Here is a 24,066-nt window from a genome sequence, read left to right on the forward strand (position 1 = left end):
CGAAGCAGGAAGGAGACTGCGTTGCCCTGCTTAGTCATGGTGAGGGTGGAGTCGAGGATGACCCCTAGGTTGCGTGCGTGGTTGGTGGGTGTTGGAGCTGTTCCCAGAGTGGTGGGCCACCAGGAGGCGTCCCAGGCCGAAGGGGTGGATCCGAGGATGAGGACTTCCGTCTTGTCCGAGTTCAGCTTCAGTCGGCTGTTCCTCATCCATTCGGCGACGGCCTTCATTCCTTTGTGGAGGTTGGTTTTGGCTGTGCGAGGGGTTTTGGTGAGGAAGATGATCAGCTGGTTGTCGTGGGCGTAGGAGATGATGTTGAGGTCGTGCTGATGGGCGACGTGGGCGAGGGGTGCCATGTAGATGTTGAACAGCGTAGGGCTGAGCCCTATGGTACGCCGCAGATGATCTCTGTGGCATTGGAGTGGAAGGGGGGGAGGTGGACGCTCTGAGTTCTGCCGGAGAGGAAGGATGTGTCCAGGGTCTTCTCTTGGATCTCGGCGTTGTGTAGGCGTGTTCGTAGGGTGCGGTGGCAGACTATGTCGAAGGCGGCTGACAGGTCCAGGAGGATGAGGGGCCGCTGTTTCTCCGTTGTCAAGCAGGGTCCTGATGTCATCGGTGGCGGCAAAGAAGGCGGTTTCGGTGCTGTGGCTGCAGTGGAAACCGGACTGGGATGGGTCTAGGATGTTTTTGTCTTCGAGGTAACGGGTCAGTTATTTGTTGACGATTTTCTCAGTGACCTTTGCCAGGAAAGGGAGCAGGGAGATAGGGCGGAAGTTCTTTAGGTCCTTGGGGTCCGCCTTGGGTTTCTAGAGTAAGGCGTTGATCTTGGCGTGCTTCCAGCTTTCCGGGAAGGTTGCTGCCTCGAAGGTGATGTTGATGGCTTTGCTGAGATGGGATGCGATGGTTGTGCTGGCTTTGTTGAAGATGTGGTGGGGGCATGGGTCTAGTGGTGAGCCGGAGTGGATGGTGTCATTGAGGTATAAGGCAATCCATTGGAGAGAGTTTTCTGATATTCCGAAACGATGGAGTCCATGTAGTAGCATCTGGTGGGGTATAGTGTCAAATGCTGGTGATAAGTCCTGAAGCAATAAGGTATTCACTCTGTTCTTGTCCACTATGAGTTTTAGGTCGCCCTTTGAAATAATTCACATAGGAACTGTAGATTGGCCTGAGGTTTCCTGTATTGGATGGGTCGAGATTCTTCTTTGTGAGAAGTGGTCTAATGGAAGAGTTCTTTAGCTTAGGTGGGAAACATCCCAGTTCCAGGTATTTGTTTAGCATGCTTCTAGCTACTTCTTCTACATAAACTGTGCAAAATATTTCTGTGAACATTTTTGGGGGGCTTGGTCTGCAGGTGATCCCGACGGCCTGTTTGCATTAATATCAGTGGATTGTTATGAAGAAATGGCGAGGACGGTGGAGAAAGATTGCGGTTGTGCATCACTGAGGTGGTGTGTCATGCCATTTTGTCCTTAGGGTAGTCTACAATATTTTCCAATTTTGAAATTAGTTTCATGGAGCTTTTAATGTAGAAGGCCTGCAATCTTGGGTCTGCATTTTAGAACTCCTGATTACAGAATTCTGTTAGAATCTGGTGGATTTCCTTTGATGGGTAGTCACCCAATTATGCATGGGGAAAAGTTTTGTCTTTTTGCGCTTCTGATGGCTGCTGCTGCTTTGTAAGCTATGCTATAGTAATGCAGTACGCATCTGTCAATACGATCCCTTTTTTTCCTGCACTTGTATTGCAGGGTGCTGTGTTGCGTCTTCATTCTTTTGGTCTTGTCTTTAAGCCTTGCGGTCTTCTTTTGGATGTAAGTCATGGTAGTGGTAGAAGGTGTGTACATTGTAAAGTTCAATACGGATAGGTGTTCTTTGAAGAAGGGAGTTAAGTTCTAGGAGGTCTCTTTTTCCTGGTCTTAATTGCGGATTTGTTGTTTATGTTATTTGCTGTTTCAGTAGTGTTGTTAGAGAATGGGATGTTGATCTTGAAAGTAATGACATGATGGTTGCTCCACAGGGGTAGTTTGTCAATCACTGAGGCATGTCATGGGAAGCAAGTATGATGTCCAGTGTGTAATCAGCAGAGTAGGTTGGGACTCATATGATTTGTTGTAGGTTGAAGGTCTCAAGATCAGATATAATGGCAGGCGGTTGTAGTCAAATACTTTTTGCCAAACCAAGTGCTGAGGTCTGCTGGGAGGTATAGATTGGAATGACAGAGTCTTGGTTACTGCCTCTGGTAGATGTCCTTATATGTGGCATTACTGGGAGGCAGTCTATAGCTCAAGAGGAAGTAACAAGCAAAGGCTAGAGAGGGATGACATTTCACCAGCCAGGATGCAGTCTGTTATGGTGAAAACTTCGATGTGAGATATTTGTAAAGATTTCTTGTAGGTGACTGCTAGGCCACTTCCAAACCTGCTAATATGATTTTTGTCGATGATGTTGTATTCTGGTTGTATAACATAATGGCATGTAGGTGTGGATTTGTGGCTGAAACACATTTCTGTGCTGAAATTAAGTGTGTTGCTGATTCTGATAGCAGATCAAGTATGCTGTCAGATCTTGTTCATGGAACTTGCATTAAAGAGCAGGCAGTTTAGGTATGGGGTCTTTATTCTCTTGTTGCGATGATGCATCAATGATGTGGGAACTAGAGTAGATTGAGGCAGGGTGTGTGGAAAATGGGTACTGGTCAAAGGGTAGACTGCTCTGCATGAAGCCTGTTTTAACACTGGACGTGGGATTGTTTGTTCGAGAACCTTGGGTTTGCTTAGCTGGGTATGGTTGTGGAGGCATTTGCGGCAAGTTGTTGTGGAGGAGCTGCAGGTTTACATAGTGGGTTGAGTGAGTAGGTGTGAGGAAGGATGATGAAACTTAGGAAATTAGTAACTAGGTTCTTGGTGCATTGCCCTGGTGTTAAATTTCTTCATAATAAGTGGTGTTGTTAGAGTCTACTGTTTTACCTGAGCTCTTCCTGTAAGTGGGCTGTACTTAGTAATTTCCTAGAACCCAGCAACAATTTTCCACACCTTGTGGATGTATACTGGTACACATTACTGGTAGTTGCCTACAGCTGTTGCATGACGTGCTGAGTGGTTGCATACCTGTTCTGGTCCTCGCTCTTTCAAAGCCCAAATAGGCAGTAGCCTTAAACTAGCACCCTTAACTTTGATGCCCTAACGGTTCTGTCTTAAGTAGGTGAGAAAGCCCTAGATATCAGGTGACATTGACTAATGGAAGCCCTAACTCTAGCAGTCAGATGGTCTGGTCCAATGAGAGACCTACTTTTGGTGGTCAGGAGAACTTGTCTAATGGGAGCCCTAGGAGTCACAGACTGGCATAGCTAATGAAAGATCAAACTTCAACTCTAATACACACAGCTTCCTGAGTGGAGCGCTGTTACAAGGAAACCCTACTTGGCTTGGAAGAGACAGGAAGAGGAAAGTGGCAAATAGATTCAAAACTGTTCCAAATGCTCAAAAACTCTTTTTACACTCAACATGCATGTGTTTTTTATGTCTTTTAAAAAGATACATTTCTAAATAAACGAACTTGTTTGGAACAGAAACTCAAGGCGCTGCTAATAAAATAAACTTGATGTGTAACTGCTTTCTCAAGATCACGCACCAGAACAAGGTACCGCAGTCCTCTGCAGCATACCACCAATAATTCAAATCCTGCAAGGTAAACTGTGCCTTGCATTCTTCCAAGTCTGATAAATTAAGTATTTCTTATATTAGTGAACATACAGACAACCAAGATAACATTGTGCCATATCATTCAACATATTTCAAACTCAGCACAGACAATAGTGATCATTTGCATGTATGGATCACTCCTTGCAATGACACTTCCCGGTGCAGGTAATGTGCCTATGAATACGTTAATGATTCTCCTCAGCTCCTGTAAGCCGGAGTCCTTAAGAAGGTGCCCATATATCACTTGGGCGAGAGGCTGCAGGTAGAAGTTCTGCATAGGTTTCTTAAATTAAGTAAGTTTAACATCACTAAAGGTGACAGCAAAAACTCTAGTATGAAATGCTTATAAAAAAAGTTATCACATGCCCCAACCTCTGCACGCACCCCCCTGTATTCATCACATCTACGCTTCTGTAATTCAGTCTCAACATGACTCCACAACGTACTACTGTTGCTATTGTTGGAATCCTGCTGCTACAAAAAAAATGCTCTCTGAAAATGGGCCTTTTTGCTTCTTGAAACCAGACTCATGCTATGCTACTAATTTCTTAGTCTAGAAATGAGATGCAGTGGGATGGGCATCCTTTGTTGACATTGTTTGATACCCGACTATGGAGAGGAGGTCTGATGGCCAAACTTTGATCACATTACTGGACGTCCTTATTGGAAACAGAGAAATCTATTTATGTTGAGTCAGCCTGTCCACACTTAAGAGTGCTAAGGTGGGTAATGTCTCACCTGATAGTTGATTGGCCAATGCCAGGGCTTTGAAGTCACTTCATTTTCCTTGGGTTTCAGGCCGCTGTTTGCCTACAAGAAGGAACAGAAAAGGAAAAAAGACCCTTAGCGTATGATGTATAGGTTGGAGGCAATATACAGATTAATATATGTTCCCAATTATCTATTTAATATTATCTACTACTGCTTCTTATAATGTTGCAAATGACACACATTAACTATAATGGGACACCACTGCGTCCCTCTGCCCCATGGTACATACGATAATTACTACAATGTGTCCTGTTGGGTTAAACAATTGCTTATTATTAAACATGAAAAATCACAATCACGTAAACCTTGTAAAATAGCAGGATAAGTCAGAACACACCAAACAAAAGATCATAGTTGATATGTTGTGTTTTATATATCCATTAAGTGTCTCATGGTATATATGGCTATTACACAGTAAGATCACAGGACAAACCACGTAACTCAAGAAAAAGAAGAAAACAAGCATTTACAATGCAATTGCCTCGGCTTTGTTAAAGTTAGAGCTATTGGCATTGCAAATGGCTTTTTTTTAAAAACATAAATAAATGGTATTGTCATTTACAATGGCAATAGGTGAGTAGTAGAGAGTATTAGCAGACACAGAGCCACACACACAGAAAGCCACCCACACACACACACACACACACACACACAGAGCCACCCACACACACACAGAGCCACACACACACAGAGCCACACACACACAGAGCCACACACACAGAGAGCCACACACACACACAGCGCCACACACACAGAACCACACACACACATACAGAGCCACACACACAGAGCCACACACACACACACAGAGCCACACACACAGAGCCACACACACACACACAGAGCCACACACACAGAGCCACACACACACACACAGAGCCACACACACACACAGAGCCACACACACACACAGCCACACACAGAGAGAGCCCCACACACACCAAACACACACACACACACAGAGCCCCCCCCCACAAACACATAGCCCCACACACAGAGAGCCCCCCCACACACACACACACACAGAGCCCCACACACACACAGAGCCCCACACACACACCGAGCCCCCCACACACACACAGAGCCCCACACACACACACACAGCCCCACACACACAGAGCCACACACACACACAGAGCCACACACACACAGAGCCACACACACAGTCAGCCACAGGTTTTGGTGTCTGATAATGGATTAAAAGCTACCCCACATTCAACCACTGGTGTGTGCATTTCAACATTTCAATGGTTCAGTTTTCAAATTAGTCCTTAAATACTATAAGGATTGGATAGTTAGGAGAGCCTAATAGATTTGCAAGTTGTCGAGGACAGAGTTGCCGAGCCTGATGGGAAAAGTAATGTAAGAAAAGATTCAGCACACTAAGGACCTCGACTTTAAAGTGGGTGATGTGGTTAAGATTCTTGAGCCAGATAGAGGGAGCAAAACGGAGTCCACATTTTTAATGTTGCTAGCTAGAGGGGTTACAGTAAGGGATCAGTCCAACTGTAGAATGATTCTTGGTGGAGCATGAAGAGGAGCAAATTGTGGCTGAAAGAAAAGTGGTGAAATGCAAATTACTAACAATATTCCTTTCAAATTGAGTTACGGTCAATTGAGCTAGAGGAAGTGGTGCAGATGTACTTCCATAAGGAAATGGGTGAAGTTATGCAAATGTTGGACAGCAATTGGTACAATATTCAAAGTGAGGTTGAAGCGGCTCCTAATGGACATATCGATCAGGAAGTTAAGAAGCAGGCAGTTTTAGTTCATATGTGGAAAGCCAATATCCTGGTGACAAACAATTTGACAAGAGTCAGATATTTCCAGTGTTTCTGTTACAGTTATTTCTCTGATGCACTCTACTAATGATGCTCACGTTCCTGATGTTCCAGTTGCTTCAGGTAATAGGAGAAATAGTGGTTAAGAGGCCTAAATCTTTTTTTTAAATTATGTTTGGTAAATAAAGTATAATTTGTGGTACTTGTATGCAGTGTTTTTCTATCCATCCATGTTATGCGAACATAGTTTTGTAATAAGGGGAAAGTATTGCGTTTTGTTGGACGTCTTGATGTTATATAAATGGTCGTGTGGGAGAATAGTTTAGTAAGTAGTTGGAGCCGCAAATATAGATATTTGGTTTAGTTGGCGCTTATGCCTTATCCAATAAATATTAACCTTACAACTTGAGGTCTCAGATTTCGAGGTTATACTGCTTTTGCTCTGTTACTCAAAGGAATACTACGTTTTTGGAATGAAGCTGCTACACGGGGTGAGCTTAACACCCCTCAAATTTCCCTTTTCTTTCACAAAACGTTTAGAAGATTTCCACAAATTTTCCATAGATATGAACCTCTAGACACAAACAGAAGTCGACTAGGGAGTCAATGTACACATAAAACCAGGCATGTGATTAAAAGCACGTCTGGAAGGCCCAATGACGTGTTACAGCCGATAGAAACAAATAAATTAGAAAATGTGCACAGTACATGAGTTCGAAACTATCATAAACTGGCAGCCGAAATAAAGAGTATGGTTCAAATTGAATCTCCACACTGCAGTGTTTGTTGCCTTGTGCTAGTCTAGTCTGTATTTGCACGGGGAGGGCGGCAAATAATGTACACTTTAATACATCAAGTTCATATTCAAGTTAGGATGTCTGTTTTACTATAACTAGACAAAACAAATGAGAAAAGGCAAACGCTTGTGGCGGCTTCTCTGGTTCTGGGATTTACAACAAAGAGCCGCGTGAGATCGATTACTCAAGCGCACGATGGCCACATGACTCGTCGTCTGTATAAACAACACGCTTGTAGAGAGCACCAGTGATCACTGACAAGGTAAACATAATCCCTCCTCCTTACAACCCAGCCAGTTAATTCTTACGCATCGAATGTTTGTTCTACTCCCTGCTCAAATAAAAAAAAATTATGCCAAACGTTTAAAAGGTCGCATGCTCAGGTGCCCTATACGAAACAAAAGCAGCTTTCCAAATTAAAATGCGTTTTTAACTTAATTAACCCACGTGATTAATCATACACATGTGTTTTTCCAGACAAAGCCAAATGAAAAAGATAATCACTGTGAAAACGTCAGTTGATGCTGGGACTATCTACCTAAAAACATTAGCCAAACCACTGATACTATTTCAGAAAATGCTTCGTGCATAAATGAAATTACCCCTTATTGTCCTACATAAACATTTGCCATGTCTGCTACTCAATGACATGCTCTTCGCCTTTGGGGGTCAGGTGTTTTTGTTGTTGCTGTAAATCACTCTAGTTAGCATTAATCTGAAGTAAGAGTTAGAGGTCGTTTCCAAAAAGGATTTAGTTTGTTCAAGGTACAACAGCAGCGAACACACTACGAGGACCAAACACTGAGAGAAAGAGGGGCGCACCCGTGACTCACCTTCTTTCGCTGAAGTGCTTCGAAGGTCTCCAGACTTCTGGAAAGTGATCCTTGCATATGGACTCAGTGTGTAGCTGGCGGCGCAGAGCGGCCCAGAGGTCTTGTGGTGCAGAGGAGACTCCCTACCCAGGTCCAAGTCTATGTAATTCAGGGGGGTGTCAATATGTAATTAACAAGGACCCCCTGAAGAGGATAAGGTTCCTGGGTCAGGGCAAACAATTTGTGACAAATAAACAACCCAGGCAAAACACAAACACTGGCAAAGTTCAAATAAACAAAAATGAAGATAAAAATGAAGCACTAGAATAGCATAAAGGATTTAATTTAATAAGTTTGATAAAAATGTCATGAAGATATTCATTGGCATAATCATTCATTAAAAATCAATAAAAAAGATTCTTTCAATACATATATGTGATGAATGAATTATATATATATATATATATATATATATATATATATATATATATATATATATATATATATATATATATATATAAGAAGTGTTCCCAATGATGCAAAGAGGCGATGGCTTTTCGTCTACGCGTTTCGACACTTAGAACGTGTCTTCATCAGGGCAATACCATCGTATTACTAAAAATAGATAAACAGAGTTTTAAAATAATGTCTATTTATGCTAAACAGTGCACAATGATCCGTACAGTTTTGAACTTTAGGGCCAGAAGAATGATAACCAAACATGGTATACCACTTTACAACAACTAAATTCCAATTTGTTATATCCTCATATTTAACATATGGCTATGAGGACAGTATAATACAATTAAGTAATACATTTTTCTTTTCATACATGAGCACAAATGAAGAGAATGGAAATAGGGGAAACAGAGAAAGATACAGATTAGTGCATAGGTATTAGACAGTAGACACTGGTGCTGCTTCAGTGAAAAATTAAAAAATTTAAAGGTCCATTTCTTTTTTCTAATGTTCAAAGTTACTTTGGCAGCCTATTTAAATACACTATGGTGCCTCACAAAAACTACCGTAGGGCGAGAAAAAAGCGGTTTAGCCAGTTCCCACGATGGCAGTCCTAACTAAATATTTAGTGCAACCTTCGTTGTTGTTTAATGGCAAGCTTACCTATAAATCTTAGAAGGAAAGACTTGATAGTAGGTCCAAACAGGATCTGCAAGGGGAACCTCTATATCTAGTTGGAGCCGTTAGGGAAAAACAAAGATACCAGATTTAAGTTGATGAGCTGTGGCTGTAATTGGCAACTATCGGAGATACGTGTGGAAGAAACGCATTAATGTTCCTTCCACTACAATATGTAGTGTTCCTCAGATAGTCACATGTGCAGTAGGAGTCATTTATATCTTAGTATCCTCGCATGCACATGTACCTGCACCACCTTCTCCCCAAATTGGTATCCTTAAATAACGCCCTGAAACGTCCACACCAAAGGAACATTAATGCGTTTCTTCCACATGTATCTCCGATAGTTGCCAAATACAGCCACAGCTCATCAAACAACTTATATCTGGTATCTTTCTTTTCCCCTAACGGCTTCAACAAGATATAGAGGTTCCCCTTGCAGATCCTGTTTGGACCTACTATCAAGTCTTTCCTTCCAAGATTTTTAGGTAAGCTTGCCATTAAACAACAACGAAGGTTGCACTAAATAATTAGTTAGGACTGCCATGGTGAGAACTGGCTAAACTGCATTTTTCTTGCCCTACGGTAGTTTTTGTGAGGCACCATAGTGTATTTAAATAGGCTGCCAAAGTAACTTTGAACATTAGAAAAAAGAAATGGACCTTTAAATTTTTCACTGAAGCAGCACCAGTGTCTACTGTCTAATACCTATGCACTAATCTGTATCTTTCTCTGTTTCCCCTATTTCAATTCTCTTCATTTGTGCTCATGTGTGAAAAGAAAAATGTATTACTTAATTGTATTATACTGTCCTCATAGCCATATGTTAAACATGAGGATACAACTAATTGTAATTTACTTGTTGTAAAGTGGTATACCATGTTTGGTTATCATTCTTCTGGCCCTAAAGTTCAAAACTGTACGGCTCATTGTGCACTGTTTAGCATAAATAGACATTATTTTAAAACTCTGTTTATCTATTTTTAGTAATACGATGGTATTGCCCTGATGAAGACACGTTCTAAGTGTCGAAACGCGTAGACGAAAAGCCATTGCCTCTTTGCATCATTGGGAACCCTTCTTATACATATATAATTCGTTCATCACATATATGTATTGAAAGAATCTTTTTTATTGTTTTTTAATGAATGATTATGCCAATGAATATCTTCATGACATTTTTTATCAAACTTATTAAATTAAATCCTTTGTGCTATTCTAGTGCTTAATTTTTATCTTCATTTTTGTTTATTTGAACTTTGCCAGTTTTTGTGTTTTGCCTGGGTTGTTTATTTGTCACAAATTCAGGGGGGTGTCCCCAGGAGGATCCTTGGGCAGGCTCATGTTCTCGAAGGAGGATGAGCTGTGGCACTTGCCATCCTCGGCGCAGGGCAGTGGGGCTGGTGCGCGGGCAGTACTGGGGGTGCTGGAGAAAGTTTCAGAGCTGTGCCGCCGCCGACCCTGCGGATCTACCCGTACCGCCCTGGGGTTGACGGGGCTCAGGCTGACCCTGGTGAAAGCGCTGAGGCCCGAGCCCTGCCTGGCAGCGGGGCAGGAGCGGTGAGACCTGGATGGTCCTGGAGGGCTGCAGGATTGGGAAAGAGCAAGTTCTCTGAACACCTTCCGAAAGCCACATCAGTATAAGTGCTGTGCGCCTGGCCTGCGGATAGCCCATCGTTGCAACTCTGTACTCTGGAAGGCTCCACAAAGGTCCTGTTTGTGCGGCCTGATAGCGCCTCGGTGCAGCAGGTGGAGTGGACCCTTGCTGGCTCTGCATAGATGCTGCGTGCGCTGCCAAGGCTCGCCGGAATCTCCGCATAGTTGTCATCGTGTAGCACAGAGACCAGCGGGGTGATCTTCTGCACCCTAGCTACCGGCGGTCTCCCCATGTAAGTGCTGCAGCTCGCTCTCTTTGCTCTTACTTCGGCAGCTCCAGCACTCAGACTCTTGGAAGCGTGGGAACAGGGGGGCAGAAAAGCACGCACAACGAGGGAAGGGGGGCAGAAAAGCACGCACAACGAGGGAAGGGGGCAGAATAGCACGCACAACAAGGGAAGGGGGCCAGAAAAATAATCACGGAACAGAGGCAAGAAGAGTCAAGAAAACGGTAAGACTCGGCGGAGGTCGGGCAGAAATGGTGTCAGAAAAGCGCCGCCATTTTCGCATTCGGGGGCGTGGTTTTTGCTGTTGAGTGACGGATGACGTCACAGCGAGAAAACTGCAAAAAACTCGCCCCGAACCCGAAAAAGACGATGCTTGAACGGAGTGATGCCCCTCTCCTCCAATGGCTAGCCTCCGTTTAGGAAGCCAGCCAATGGAGAAAAGGGGCGGGTTCAAGCCCCCATACTAAGAGACATAAATTCTCGGCTGCACGACACTGCTGCGCAGTGTACGCTAGGCCGAGACCTAAAAAGGACTGATAACATATGGTGGGGCAGGGTTACATACATATTTACAACAAATAACCAATACAAGAATCCAGACAGATTTCAGGGAATTTTTGAAAAATCTGTCCTTTTATTTTCATATATAGTTCAACTGACAGCCAGTTTTATCCTCAACAATGGTTTCAAAGGTGTAGTGACTCAGGACATGGTGTGGCTAAGTGTTGACATTTCAACCCAGGATGTCTGTGTCAATTGGAAAATATCACGGGGGTCTGCTGTTGTTCAGGGAAGATTGGATCAATTGGATAAGATATAGGAATCTCGAGTACAGATAGAGTTAACTAGGCTGAAATTTATTAAATGGGATGTTTATGCTAAAGTCAAATTGTAGTCTGGAAGATTCACCAGTGGCAGTGCATTTGTTTGCACTTTTGTGTAGGAAAAGATCACTTTCAAGCGGAGTAATTGGCATTGGGTTGAATATAATAGCTTCATTACATTCATTCCCGTCTACATATAGAACTCAGAGAATGGACTACAACAAATGAGTTAGGGAAATGAATGGCTCTCCACAAACTGAGGGAGGAGAGGAAAGAGGTCAATTAGAAGATGAGGGGGTTAAGAAAGAAAATGTCATCTAGGGAAGCGCAGCACACTATTAATTCTGTGAAGAAAAACATTCTGTGAATACACACAAGCTTATATTGATAAGGAATGGATAAATAATATGAGATCTGTAAGAATGGTAAACCTAAGCATTTTTGGAAATATATTAAACTGGATGGAGTTAACAGTGGTAGAGGCTGTAGCTTGATTCCAGAACAAGAGTGTATAGGTTACATCATGCTATTTTACGTGGACTCAAAATGTAAGAAGAAACAACATATTGGTGTTATTTTCCAACATCGAGAATGTCCATTTATGTCTAGGAAATTTGTAAACATGGTAAAGGGCACAAAGGCACAACATGCTTCAGGCCCTACTGGTATTCTTTAAACAACTTCTCACATGGAAGCTGTAAATGTTGGCCCCCTGCCTTTATCCCTTGTTCAAAATAGACTTTGAATCATTACTGAATCCTGTATCCCGGCTAAGCTCTGTCCTGCATCCTTAATAATAGTGTTCATGGTTTGGCCTCTATCTAGGAAACCAGGTTTTTTTAAACCATTGAATTCTCCACTACCAAATAAGATAATGAGAGAATCATGAAAACTTCAGGACATTCTCCTTACTTATTCAGAAGGCAATTTAATTTAACATGATATGCCTGTTTTATGGATTATAAATGCACAATTAATGAGGCGCCCACAGGGGTGTCATTTAGAAAAAAAATAGGTGATCCCCTAACTGCATATTGAGGGCCACTTCAGCTGGTGAAAAGTCAAGGGAGGTCAGACTAATCATTTGCCAAAAGAAATATGTAAAGGCCTGAAGCAGGTCTGTGTTTTGGGTCCTTTTCTGAATGGTTTTTACACTGCAGGCATTGGCATTAAATCTTATCAAGAGGCACCACCCATGTGGATATGTAGATATGATCATAGTAGACCAAACCGCATTAGGGTTTCTGTATTTTTCTAACTTAAAAAAGAGAGCAGTAGTAAATCAAGAAAAAATAAATGTTACTTTTAATCTTAGTTCTGCAAGGAAGGAATCTTCATTGATGACATGAAAGTAGAATATTCCATTTGACAGAGGGCATCTTGAAACATGTCAAATCCTCATATTAGGAAGTATGTTTAAAAGAGGTAATATCTAGCATTTTCGAATACAGGTAAACGCTCTGTTGCTTATTCAGACTAATTTTTGCTCTGAATTCCAAATGTTACAGGTATCGCAGCACTATAGCCCCAGTTGTTCATACTGCTGCACAGAGAATCCCTAAGGACAAAAGCGTAAAGTTGAATAGAGAAAAACATTAGCCTGATAAGCAGAATGCAAAGAGAAGATGAAAACAAAACATGCAATGTGTAAGGAGCGAACAGATTACTCATCCCAGTAGGCTATTTATTAGCATTTACATGATAGTATCAGGTCTTTCTGAGGAATATATTCCAATGTAAAGTTAACTAAGACCTCCTTTCCACTGAAAAACAGTCTGGGGAGAAGTGAGAATTGTTCATGTTTTTATTGAAAAATCCTATGCTTCAGAACTACGATTACAGGTAACATTTACTTGTGCATCATTGAATCCTTATGAAACCTAAGTAAGTCAACCTGTGGTATCTAGGTTTAAATGATGAATGAATGAGGATTTCTCATAAACTGTGCACAGATATCTCAACTAAAGAGGTTTCTGAGGGTGGATTGATCAACTATTCTATCCATTCTGAAGTAGAAATCTAGATAGAAATATTTGGTTAAAGCATGAATAGAGTTCAATGTAGCTGCACTACAAATGTCTGACATGGGGACATTTCTCCACCAAGTAGCTGCCCCTGCTTTTCCTCTCACTGAATGTGCTCTGGGTTTGAAAGATAAAGGCTTGATGCCAGTGGGTAAGACAGTGAGATGCAAGACAAGCAATTTATAGATGAGATTTTGGGGTATGGCTAGATATGATCAAAAAGGACCATAACTAACAAAAAAGGATGGTGACACATCCTCAACTCGTTTGTTCTGTCCAAGGAGACTTTCAAGACGTGTCTTACATTTAGAGAAAGAAAATATCTCTCTGCCAGAGAGAACAGGTTATTGGAGAACATCATCAAGGGGAATGTCTGATGTGTATGAAAATTGGAAACAACCTTTGGCAAGAATGAAGGGCACATTTGGCTTACTGCTATACCTTAGTGGAAAACAGTTTGAGGATCTACTGCTGAAACAGCTAGTGGTCCACTTACTCTAAAGATTGATGTAATATGCACAAGTAAAGTGGTTTTTGAAGAGAAAAGATGCAATAACACATGGGATTGGAGGTTTCAGCAAATAGATCTGTTTGCAACATCTCAAAACACAAAATGCACAGACTTTGTGATGGTGGAGTATATGCGGAAGATGTATCAGTGTCTGAGTTGTCATCACCACACCAAGACTTTAATGCCTTTGAGGGCTAAATTTCTTGGGATGGTCTACAAGAGATGAAGCAGAATGGTGACACTCTGGAAAGGGTATTGATTGCATGAGAAGATGGATGAAAAACTGGGTCCACAACCAGCATCTTCTGGATGAGAGACATCAAAATCTGCCTTGGGACCATCCATGGTTTACAGCTGCACCCAAAGAGATTAGGTAAGTGAGAATGCCCGATCTTGATGTGTATCTTTCAGATGGATTTTGCTGTCTTCAGGGAGGGTTGACGGGATGTTTTCAGTTTGTCTTCGTATTCTGCCTACCATTTTTCTTATATTTAACTTAGTCCTTTTGCACCTTATAAATTGTTTGTGTAGCAGTATGGTAAACTGGTGCTTCAATGCTGTGTTTAAAGTTAGGAATAATATTTAGCCTGCATAAGCTACAGAGGTTTACTTGACTTAGAAAATGCTAGATTTTACCTCTTTCAAATGTAGACCCTATAATATCGATTTGAAATTTTCTGGTAAACCTGCATGAGGGTGTATATATATTCTGCAATCCATGACAACACCACATTGGGACCGGACATCGCCATCGCCATTCCCCAAGGATACAGGATTTCCAGGAAGGACCGCCCCTCCCACCCGGGAGGAGGAATCGCCATTGTCCACAAATACAACCTCCGCCTGAGCACACTCCTTGACGAGCCCACAGACCTGATGGAACACCTTCACTTCAAGATACTTACCTCTTCACAACAGGTAACGCCATCACCTTCAGCCACACCACCGAACTCCCATGGACTGACCATTGATGCGTCCACTTCACCCTCAGAACGCCCACCATCCACAGACAACTGCACCTGCTCCCACAAAGAAATTGGACCAGAATCACCGACTACCAGCTAACCTCATCACTCAGCAACTCCACCCCAACCATTGCGGAAAAAGACGACCCAAACACTACAGCCCGAACCCTGCACAGATGGATCTACGACAGCGTCAACACCATAACCCCCCTCAATAAAAACAACAACATCCACACCAAGAAAGCCAGATGGTTTGCCTCCGAACTTCGAGAGTCCAGGCGCACTTGCCGCCGCCTCAAAAATCGCCTGGATAAACACCAAATCCACAGAAACGTACAACTTCAGAGCCGCCACCAACACCCACCACCAACTCATCAGAAAAACGAGGAAAAAAGTGATTGAAGACAGAATCTCCACTCACACACACAGCAAAGAACTCTTCAACATCATCAAGGAGTTTGCCCAACCCACCAGCGAGTCCACAGACATCAATACCTCACAAGACCACTGCGACAAACTCCGCACCTTTTCCCACCACAAAATCAAGAGCATCTACGACAACTTCGACGAAGACAACCAAGACACTGAACCCTCACCAACCACCCCAGACACCCTGAAGCCAGCGATCGACAACTGGACAGCACTCACCTCCGAAGACACACTGAAGACGATGAAGTCAATCCACTCCGTGCCCCCACCACATTTTCAACAGAGCTACCGACACCATCGCACCCATGCTCTGCCACACCATCAACCGCTCCCTGGCAACTGCCACGTTCCCCGACGACTGGAAACACGCAGAGGTCAAGCCCCTCCTGAAGAAACCCTCGGCGGACCCCACCGACCTCAAAAACTACACTCATCTCCCTGCTCTCGTTCCCAGGGAAAGTCCTTTAGAAAGCCATCAACAGCCAACTTGCCACATTCATCAATGAGCACAACATCCTCGACTCCTCCCAAACCAGCTTCAGAAAAAAACCACAGTACGGAAACCGCCCTCCTCGCTGCAATAGACGACATACGTACCCTACTGGACAAAGGGGATACAGCAGCTCTCAGCTCGACCTCTCAGCAGCATTCGACACAGTCTCTCACCGCACCCTAATACGCAGGGATCCAAGACAAGGCCCTCAACTGGAGCTGCTCCTTCCTCTCCGGCAGAACGCCTTGGGTCAGACTTCCCCCTTTCCTCTCAGACCCTAGACCGGCCACCTGCGGAGTCCCCCAGGGGTCCTTCCTCAGCCCTACACACTTCACCGTCTAAATGGCTCTGCTCGCCCCCATCGTCATAACCTACGGACTCAACATTGTGACATACGCAGACGACACCCAACTCATCCTCTCCCTATCCAACGAACCCAATACCCCAGACACAATTTTCGAGAAGGCATGGAAGCCGTCGCCAAATTGATGAAAAACAGCTGCCTACAACTAAATACCAACAAAACAGAAGAACTCATCATGGGCCCAAACCCCCATCGCAATGAACGACACCTGGTGACCTCGCCCTTGGAAGCCCGCCCACCCCCACGGACCACGCACGCAACCTGGGAATCATCCTGGACTCTGGACCGCCAGATCAACTCTGTCTCGTTCTCCTGCTTCCACACCCTCTGCCTCCTATGTAAGACCTTCAAATGGATCGCCCTCGAACACAGAAAGACAGTCACCCACACGCTGGTCACCAGCAGACTTGACTACGGCAACACACTAACCAGAATAAACAAAAACCTCACCCGCAAGCTACAGAACAGCCAGAACGCCGCCGCAAGACTGGTCCTTGACCTGCCAAGACACTGCCACATCTCCCAGCATCTGCGCACACTCCACTGCCTCCCCATCGAAGCTAGAGTCACCTTCTAGATGCTCACTCACGCCCACAAGGCCCTCCACGACACCGGACCAGCATACCTGAACAGCCGACTCAAATTCCACGCACCCCAGAGGACCCTACGATCTGCCCAGCTCTCCTACGCTGTGGTCCCCCGCACCAGAAAGACCAGATCGGGAGGCCGCTCCTTCTCCTTCCTCGCGGTCCGAGCCTGGAACATCCTGCCGCTCCACCTCAGATAGACACCATTGCTCCCCATCTTTGCAAGAAACCTCAAAACCTGGCTCTTCAACATACCCTCCCCTTGATGGACTGTAGCCTGCTAACTCCCCCCCCCCCCCAGCGCCTTGAGACCCTTACGGGTGAGTAGTCGCGCTCAACAAACGCCTGGTTGATTGATTGATATCAAGGAAGATCCTAGGCTATAGAATCTGCAGTGGTTGTTGGCAAATTGTATAATATATAATAGAAGGGGGTACACAAAGTACAATTAGGATGCCATAAGTTGATGGTAACTCAAAATGAACTAAACTCAATTATTTAATAAATGGCTGGAGACATTTTTCATGTACACCCACACCTACCCTCTCTCACGCCATCCTTATTTGCTATTTCAGCTAAGCCGATGCATTTCTAAACCTACATTTAGTCTTCTCTGAGAAACTGCTAAGCCAGAGTAATATTCAGCCACAAACAATTAATCTGTCCCAGTTTAGAATCTTAGAATGATGGCGGCTTTTCTTTCACATGCCTCAGTTAGGAGGCAGGGTTTAAACGCTCTGATATACCTAGAGGCTGATTGTAATATGAGGTGAATAAATCTATGGTCTGAGTTTTAGGCCAAACCATTACATGAGTTACAGTGCAGTGAATCTAGGGAAGCTATGTCAATTGTTCAGATATTTAATGCTATAATCAAGTAACATGTTAATTGATCTTGGGAGTTAGACTAAGATAATTATATACAGGAGAGAGCAATAAAGTATTTTGGATCCCTCACCCCTCTCTGTACACTTGAGTAAATATGTGTGCTGTTCCATTAAGGGGTACTTTGTTTCCTCCTCTTTCCTGAGTTTAAATTCTGATCAGGCTTGTGTGCTTTTTCACAAGATTGTGATGTATGGTGGCTATTTAAGATCAAACCTGAAATAGTTTTACACTTGCCTGTTAGAATAAAGGTCCCCTTTATAATGGTGTTTATTTCTAACTTGATGTAACACTGAGTGGGTCTAAGCTTCTATCCGGTGTTAATTCCACTTCCCATCATTATATTGCTCTTAAAGTAGTTTTCATTTTAGATGCTACTAATGTATTGATTGAGGATCTTTAATAAAAATAACAATGAAACTGGAAGTGGACAGAAGTTGAAGTATCGCAAGGAAAGTTATAATATAATGATCCAATTCGACTATCCTTGGACTACCATGATTATTTTTTTTCCATTCTGCTCAACAAGTTGCAAGTCCCCTCAGGTGTTTTTATAATTTTAAGAAGAAAATAGTACAGAAAATGTACACCTATGCCACAGAGCACAGCATGACTGCTGGCCCGCACCAATCTATAGAAAGACTGACAATTGGTGGCAGGTGAGGTTCTACTGAGGATCACAGTATCCTTGGGTGAGGCTTCTACAAACCTTCACCGGGTAAAGCACATTCAGTTCTTTAAAATTCGGATTCTTCATATATGTAATAAATTGTGGCATAAGGGTGACAAATAGGTTTATGAGAGGTGTGAATAGTGTCCTTCTCAAGGGCATAGTGCATTGGACAAAGCAGGTTTCCTTGTGAATGTGAGATTCCCTTGCAGCTTCCCTCCAGAGTGTCATGCTGCAAATTCGGTAAGTTTGACAAAACCACATTCCATCCCTGATAAGCATGATTTAGGTACTGGTCAAAACTATTTTTTTGCTTCTGACACATCTGCCTGCAAACCGGCCAGGCAACAAACTACTCATTGGTTGAACTCTATGGTCCATAAGAAAATAAGTTACTTACCTGTAACTGTGGTTCTCCAGCATTGGTATCTTTCATTGATTCGCATGCTTAAAACATTCCCCATCGTCAAAGTGGTACATAGAAAGAAGCAAGTAATAACTTTAACATTGAAGTCAATGGAGAAAACACATTTACTTTAATATGCCGTCCTAGTCATGAGGAATGGACCAAAGTTTGGCTAATCAGGCAACAGCACCCTTTAGAACTCTCACCACAGAGGCTCCAAGCTCTCAGATTTTATAGCACAAGTGAGACATTAAGATTATGGAATAGCACCTCTACGAGGTGGAAGGTGGGTTGCATGTGAATTTATGAAAGATACCAATGCTGGAGAAGGAGTAGTTTCTTACCTGTAACTCCAGTTCTGTAGTAGGGGTATCTTTGTTATAGTCATAATCATATGAATAGTCCCGCCCATGTGCATGGACCCCGGAGCAATCAAAATAGTCTCTTAAATTGTCCTCTTCTGCAGTCCTGCATAGACACTTAAGGGAAAATCAAAGACAAATAATGCAGCCTGACATTAACAAGGCTACACTGGCCAGCACTTCATCCTGAAGTGAAAAAGGGTAGTCAGATAACACTGAAATGTAAACATTTTAGTAAGTTTCACACCTAGAGAAACTCCCCTTCACAAAAATCCTTTGTCATGATAGAGAGGAAGGGTTGGACAGACAAGCCCCATAGGCTGCCATTATGTGTCTGTAAATTGATACTGTGCCTTTAAGGAACCCTCCAGAGACCCTCGGTATACCATGATGCACATCCAAAGGCTAGTTACTTTCAGTTCTTTTTGAAGGTGTATAAAGTCAGGCTGTAGCATTCAGGATATGAACGTTTCATCCACCGGGGAGGCTGGTGGGTTGCTTATGACTATAACAGAGATACCCCTACTACAGAACTGGAGTTACAGGTAAGAAACTACTCCTCTGTAGTAGGGGACCTCTGTGTACAGTCAGAATCATGTGAATAGAATGGCAAGCCCATCCCAAACAAACCAAACCCAGAGATGGAAGAAACAGACAGAACCACTACTCTGCAAATACATTTCTCAGCGAAGCCTGCCCAACCTGAGCATCTGCCCTGGCATCAGAGTCCAGGCAGTAGTGTTTAGCAAATGTATGGACTGACTTCCAAGTGGCAGCCCTACAGATATCTGCAATGGGGACATTACGCAGTAAAGCCGCAGTAGCAGCTTTACATCTGGTAGAGTGAGCCTTAGGCTTAGCCCCTAGAGTCTTGTTAGCTTTCTGGTAACACAGTTGAATACAGGACACAATCCACCCAGAGATGGACTGTTTAGAGGTGGAAAGACCAGTCCTGACCGATCCATAATTAACAAATAATTGATCAGATCTACGAAACTCCTTGGTCTTATCTAACTAAAATGTCAACACCCTTCTCACATCAAGGGAACGAAGGGACCTCTCCGCCGGAGAGGAAGGATTCTGAAAAAACATGGGCAAAGTGCTCGTTTGATTCACATTGAAATCTGACACCACCTTAGGAAGGAACTTTCGGTGAGTTCTCATCACTACCTTTGATGCATGAATTTCAGTAGAGGGCTCTTGGCAGCAGAGAGTCTGGATCTCACTCACCCTGCGAGCCGATGTTATAGCCACAAGGAAAGCTGCCTTCCAGGATAGATGCTGCAGAGAAGTCTTATGAATAGGCTCAAAAGGCTCCTTCATTAGTCTAGACAGCACCACATTAAGCTCCCACGGAGGCGAAGGACGCCTAATGGGAGGAAACACCTTCTTCAAACCTTCCAGAAAATCTTTGATGACTGGGATTTGGAAAAAGGAAGTTTGTGAAGGGCATTTCCTTTACGCAGTTAAAGCTGCTAGGGGAACCTTAATGGAATGAAAGTTAAGGCCAGATTGAGCCAAATGCAGTAAGTACGGGAGGATGTCCTCCTCCTTGCAGGATGTAGGGTCTGCACCCTTAGACGTGCACAAAATGCAGAATCTCTTCCATTTGTATGCATAGGAAGTCCCTGTAGACGGTCTTTTTGCCTCTTTCAATATCTCCATGCAGTTCTGAGGCAGATTTAAATGCCCATACTGCACTAGCTCAGGAGCCATGCAGCCAAACTCAACAACGAGAGGTTGGGATGCACCATCTGCACTCCGAACTTCGTGAGAAGGTCCTGCCGACATGGAAGCCAAAGATATGGCAGGAGAGACCGGTGTAGGAGGTTGGTGAACCACCACTGCCGAGGCCATTCCGGAGCAATGAGGATCATCCTGGCCCTGGACTGGGACAGCTTGATCAACACTGCTGGGATCAGGGGAATGGGTAGAAAAGCGTAGAGAAAGCTGTTCGACCAGTTGATCCACAGTGCGTTCCCCAGCGTCCCCAGTTGGTAAAACCTGGAGGCGAAGTCTCAGCATTTGCTGTTTTCTGCAGTGGCAAACGGATCGCTGTCTGGAGTGCCCCATCTTGCGAAGATGTCTCTTAGCACCTCGTCGTTTAAGACCCATTCGTGATTTTCATGAACAAGCCTGTTTAGCGCATCTGCATGAGCATTCAGCACACCTGGCAGATGGGTCGCCATTATCGTCAGTTCCCTGGCCAACAGCCAGTTACAGATCGCTTGCGCTTCCTGAGACAGTGTGCGCGATCTCGAGCCCCCCTGCTTATTGAGGTAATACTTTGTTGTTGTGTTGTCCATCTGTACAAGCAGGGAACTGGTCCGAAAGGACGGCTGAAAGGCTTTCAGCGCCAGATGAACCGCTCTGAGTTCCAGAAAATCGATGTGATACGTGGATTCTGTCAGAGACCACATGCCTTGTATCTGAAGGTGGTCCAAATGCGCTCCCCAGCCCAGGAGAGACACATCTGTCACAATGGTCTGAGTCAGTATCTCTTTGTGGAACGGAATCCCTTTGAGGAGATTTACTGGTGAGCACCACCACTTCAGGGATTGTAGAGCGGGTTGAGACAGTCGGATCCTGTCCTCCCAGCTCCCTCGCTTCTGGTCCCATTGATCCTCCAGACATTCCTGCAGCAGCCTCATATGGAGTCGTGCATGAGGAGTGAGAAAGATACAGGAGGCCATCGACCCCAGGAGAGAGGACACCGTCCTCACCATCGTAGAGGCAACTGACATGAGAGTCTGAGCCTTCCGAAGGATCGATAAGCGTTGCTCCTCCGAAGGACACACGCTTGCTTTGAGTGTATCGATGGAGGCTCCCAGGTACTGCAGACACTGAACAGGTGTCGGGACAGACTTTGACATGCTGATGTGGAGACCCAACTGGTTCAACAGAATGGCGGTCCTGTTGAAATGTAGCTCCGCTTCCTGGAGCATGGATGCTTTGATCAACCAGTCATCCAGGTATGGATAAAGGAACACCTTGTTCTTCCTTAGGTGCGCTGCAACCACCACCATGCACTTTGAAAAAGTCCTGGGCGCAGACTTCTGTCCGAACGGAAGTACTGTATACTGGTAATGATTTGTGCCGACAAGGAACCGCAGAAATTTCCAATGTGTTTTGCAGATCTATGGCGCATAGCCAGTCCCCTTGATGCAACTGAGGATAAATCTGCTGCAGGGACAGCATTCAGAACTTTTCTCTGCGAATCCATTTGTTTGCTTGCCGCTAATCAAGAATGGGCCTGAACTCATTTTTGTCCTTTTTGCGCACAAGAAAGAACCTAGAGTATAGACCGTTTCCCCTTTGAGAAGGAGGAACAGGCTCTATCGCCCTTTTTCTTAACAGTGTATCGGCCTCCACTTGGAGTTCGCGCAACAGGTACTGTGAGCGAACTGGTGGAATAGCTGGAGGGCTGACGAAACGTAGACTGTATCCATTGCAAACAATATTCCGAACCCACTTGTCCCGAGTTATTTTTCTCCACTCTGCCAGGTAGTTCTGAATGCTTCCCCCCACCGGAGAGAGTAACAGAAGAGGGGGAAGTAATCCCTCAGAGTTTGGACCCAGCCGGGCCCTTGTTCCCTGATGTGGACTGTTGGTTGCCTCTGCCCCTTTGACGCCTCTGAAAGGGCTGCCGCTGCTGACCAGCCTGACGGCCCTGCCCGCGCTGGAACCACTGGGAAGAATAACGTCGTTGGTAGCGATAGAAAGTCTTATGTTGTTCTTTAGGCTTCTCCAAGCCAACAAAGCGATACAAAAGGGGATGATGGATGGAGCGTTTGAGCAAATCAAACACTCACCCCCAGTTAACTGATCTGGGTTTAATCCATCACCATTCTTTAGCTCACTCAGCCACCCCAGTTCAGACATGGCCATATGCAAATCAGTCTGACCCTGTGCCTCATGGGAACAGTCCAGTCCGAACTGCCAAGCCATGTCTTCCCTGGACCGAAAACAAGCATCCTGGGACCGGTTTCGGATTCAAAATCCTCATCAGCCAGGCTATCTTGAATCCAGTGGCCAAGTGAGCAAGGGACTCACGTCTGAGCATACCCTGCCAACTTAGGGCGAACAAAGCGATACAAAAGGGGATGATGGACGGAGCGTTTGAGCAAATCAAACACTCACCCCCAGTCAACTGATCTGGGTTTAATCCATCACCATTCTTTAGCTCACTCAGCTTTAGCTCAGGCGTTAGGAACAGTTCCATAGCCGGTTCCTCCAAACCGGGCACTAACGGAAGCAGAGGACGAGAGAGTTGCTTCCGTTGTAGTGTCTCAAAGATCACAGACGTGGAAGGGGCAGGCACAGATAGTGCGATACCCAGTTTGCCGCTCCCCTTAACAACACCTCTTGAAACGTGTAAATGTCGTCAACAGGGGACACCCTCGTAGGCGGAGAATCTGACAAGGTCGGTGAATATCTTCCACTACTAGAGAAGTTTGTGTCCCTAGTGTACCTGGAACGTGACCTCTTATGGTGGTGACGAATGGCGAGATCTGGTAGAAGATCTGTGCCGGCTGCGAGATCGATGCTCGTTCGGGAACACGATCTCGGCCTTCTGGGCACTGCCGGAACCACCGGCACAGGTGGCTGAGGTAGAGGAGGCGGTGGTGGTGGTGGAGGCGGAGGAGGAGAAGGAGGAGAAGGAG

At 44.5% G+C, this 24,066-nt stretch overlaps 1 protein-coding gene across 1 annotated transcript in view; it reads right to left on the reverse strand.

Annotated features, from left to right (window-relative positions):
* Positions 1 to 24,066, reverse strand: part of POMT2 (protein O-mannosyltransferase 2) — a 475,144-nt gene that overhangs the window by 89,750 nt on the left and 361,328 nt on the right. The window contains exon 16 of the mRNA XM_086937548.1: positions 4,440 to 4,511. Coding sequence (XP_086793674.1) covers positions 4,440 to 4,511 — 72 coding nt within the window. The remainder of the gene's footprint in view (positions 1 to 4,439; positions 4,512 to 24,066) is intronic.

This window comes from Lissotriton vulgaris, chromosome 9, assembly GCF_964263255.1.
Source record: "Lissotriton vulgaris chromosome 9, aLisVul1.2, whole genome shotgun sequence".
Classification (NCBI taxonomy): Eukaryota; Metazoa; Chordata; class Amphibia; order Caudata; family Salamandridae; genus Lissotriton; species Lissotriton vulgaris.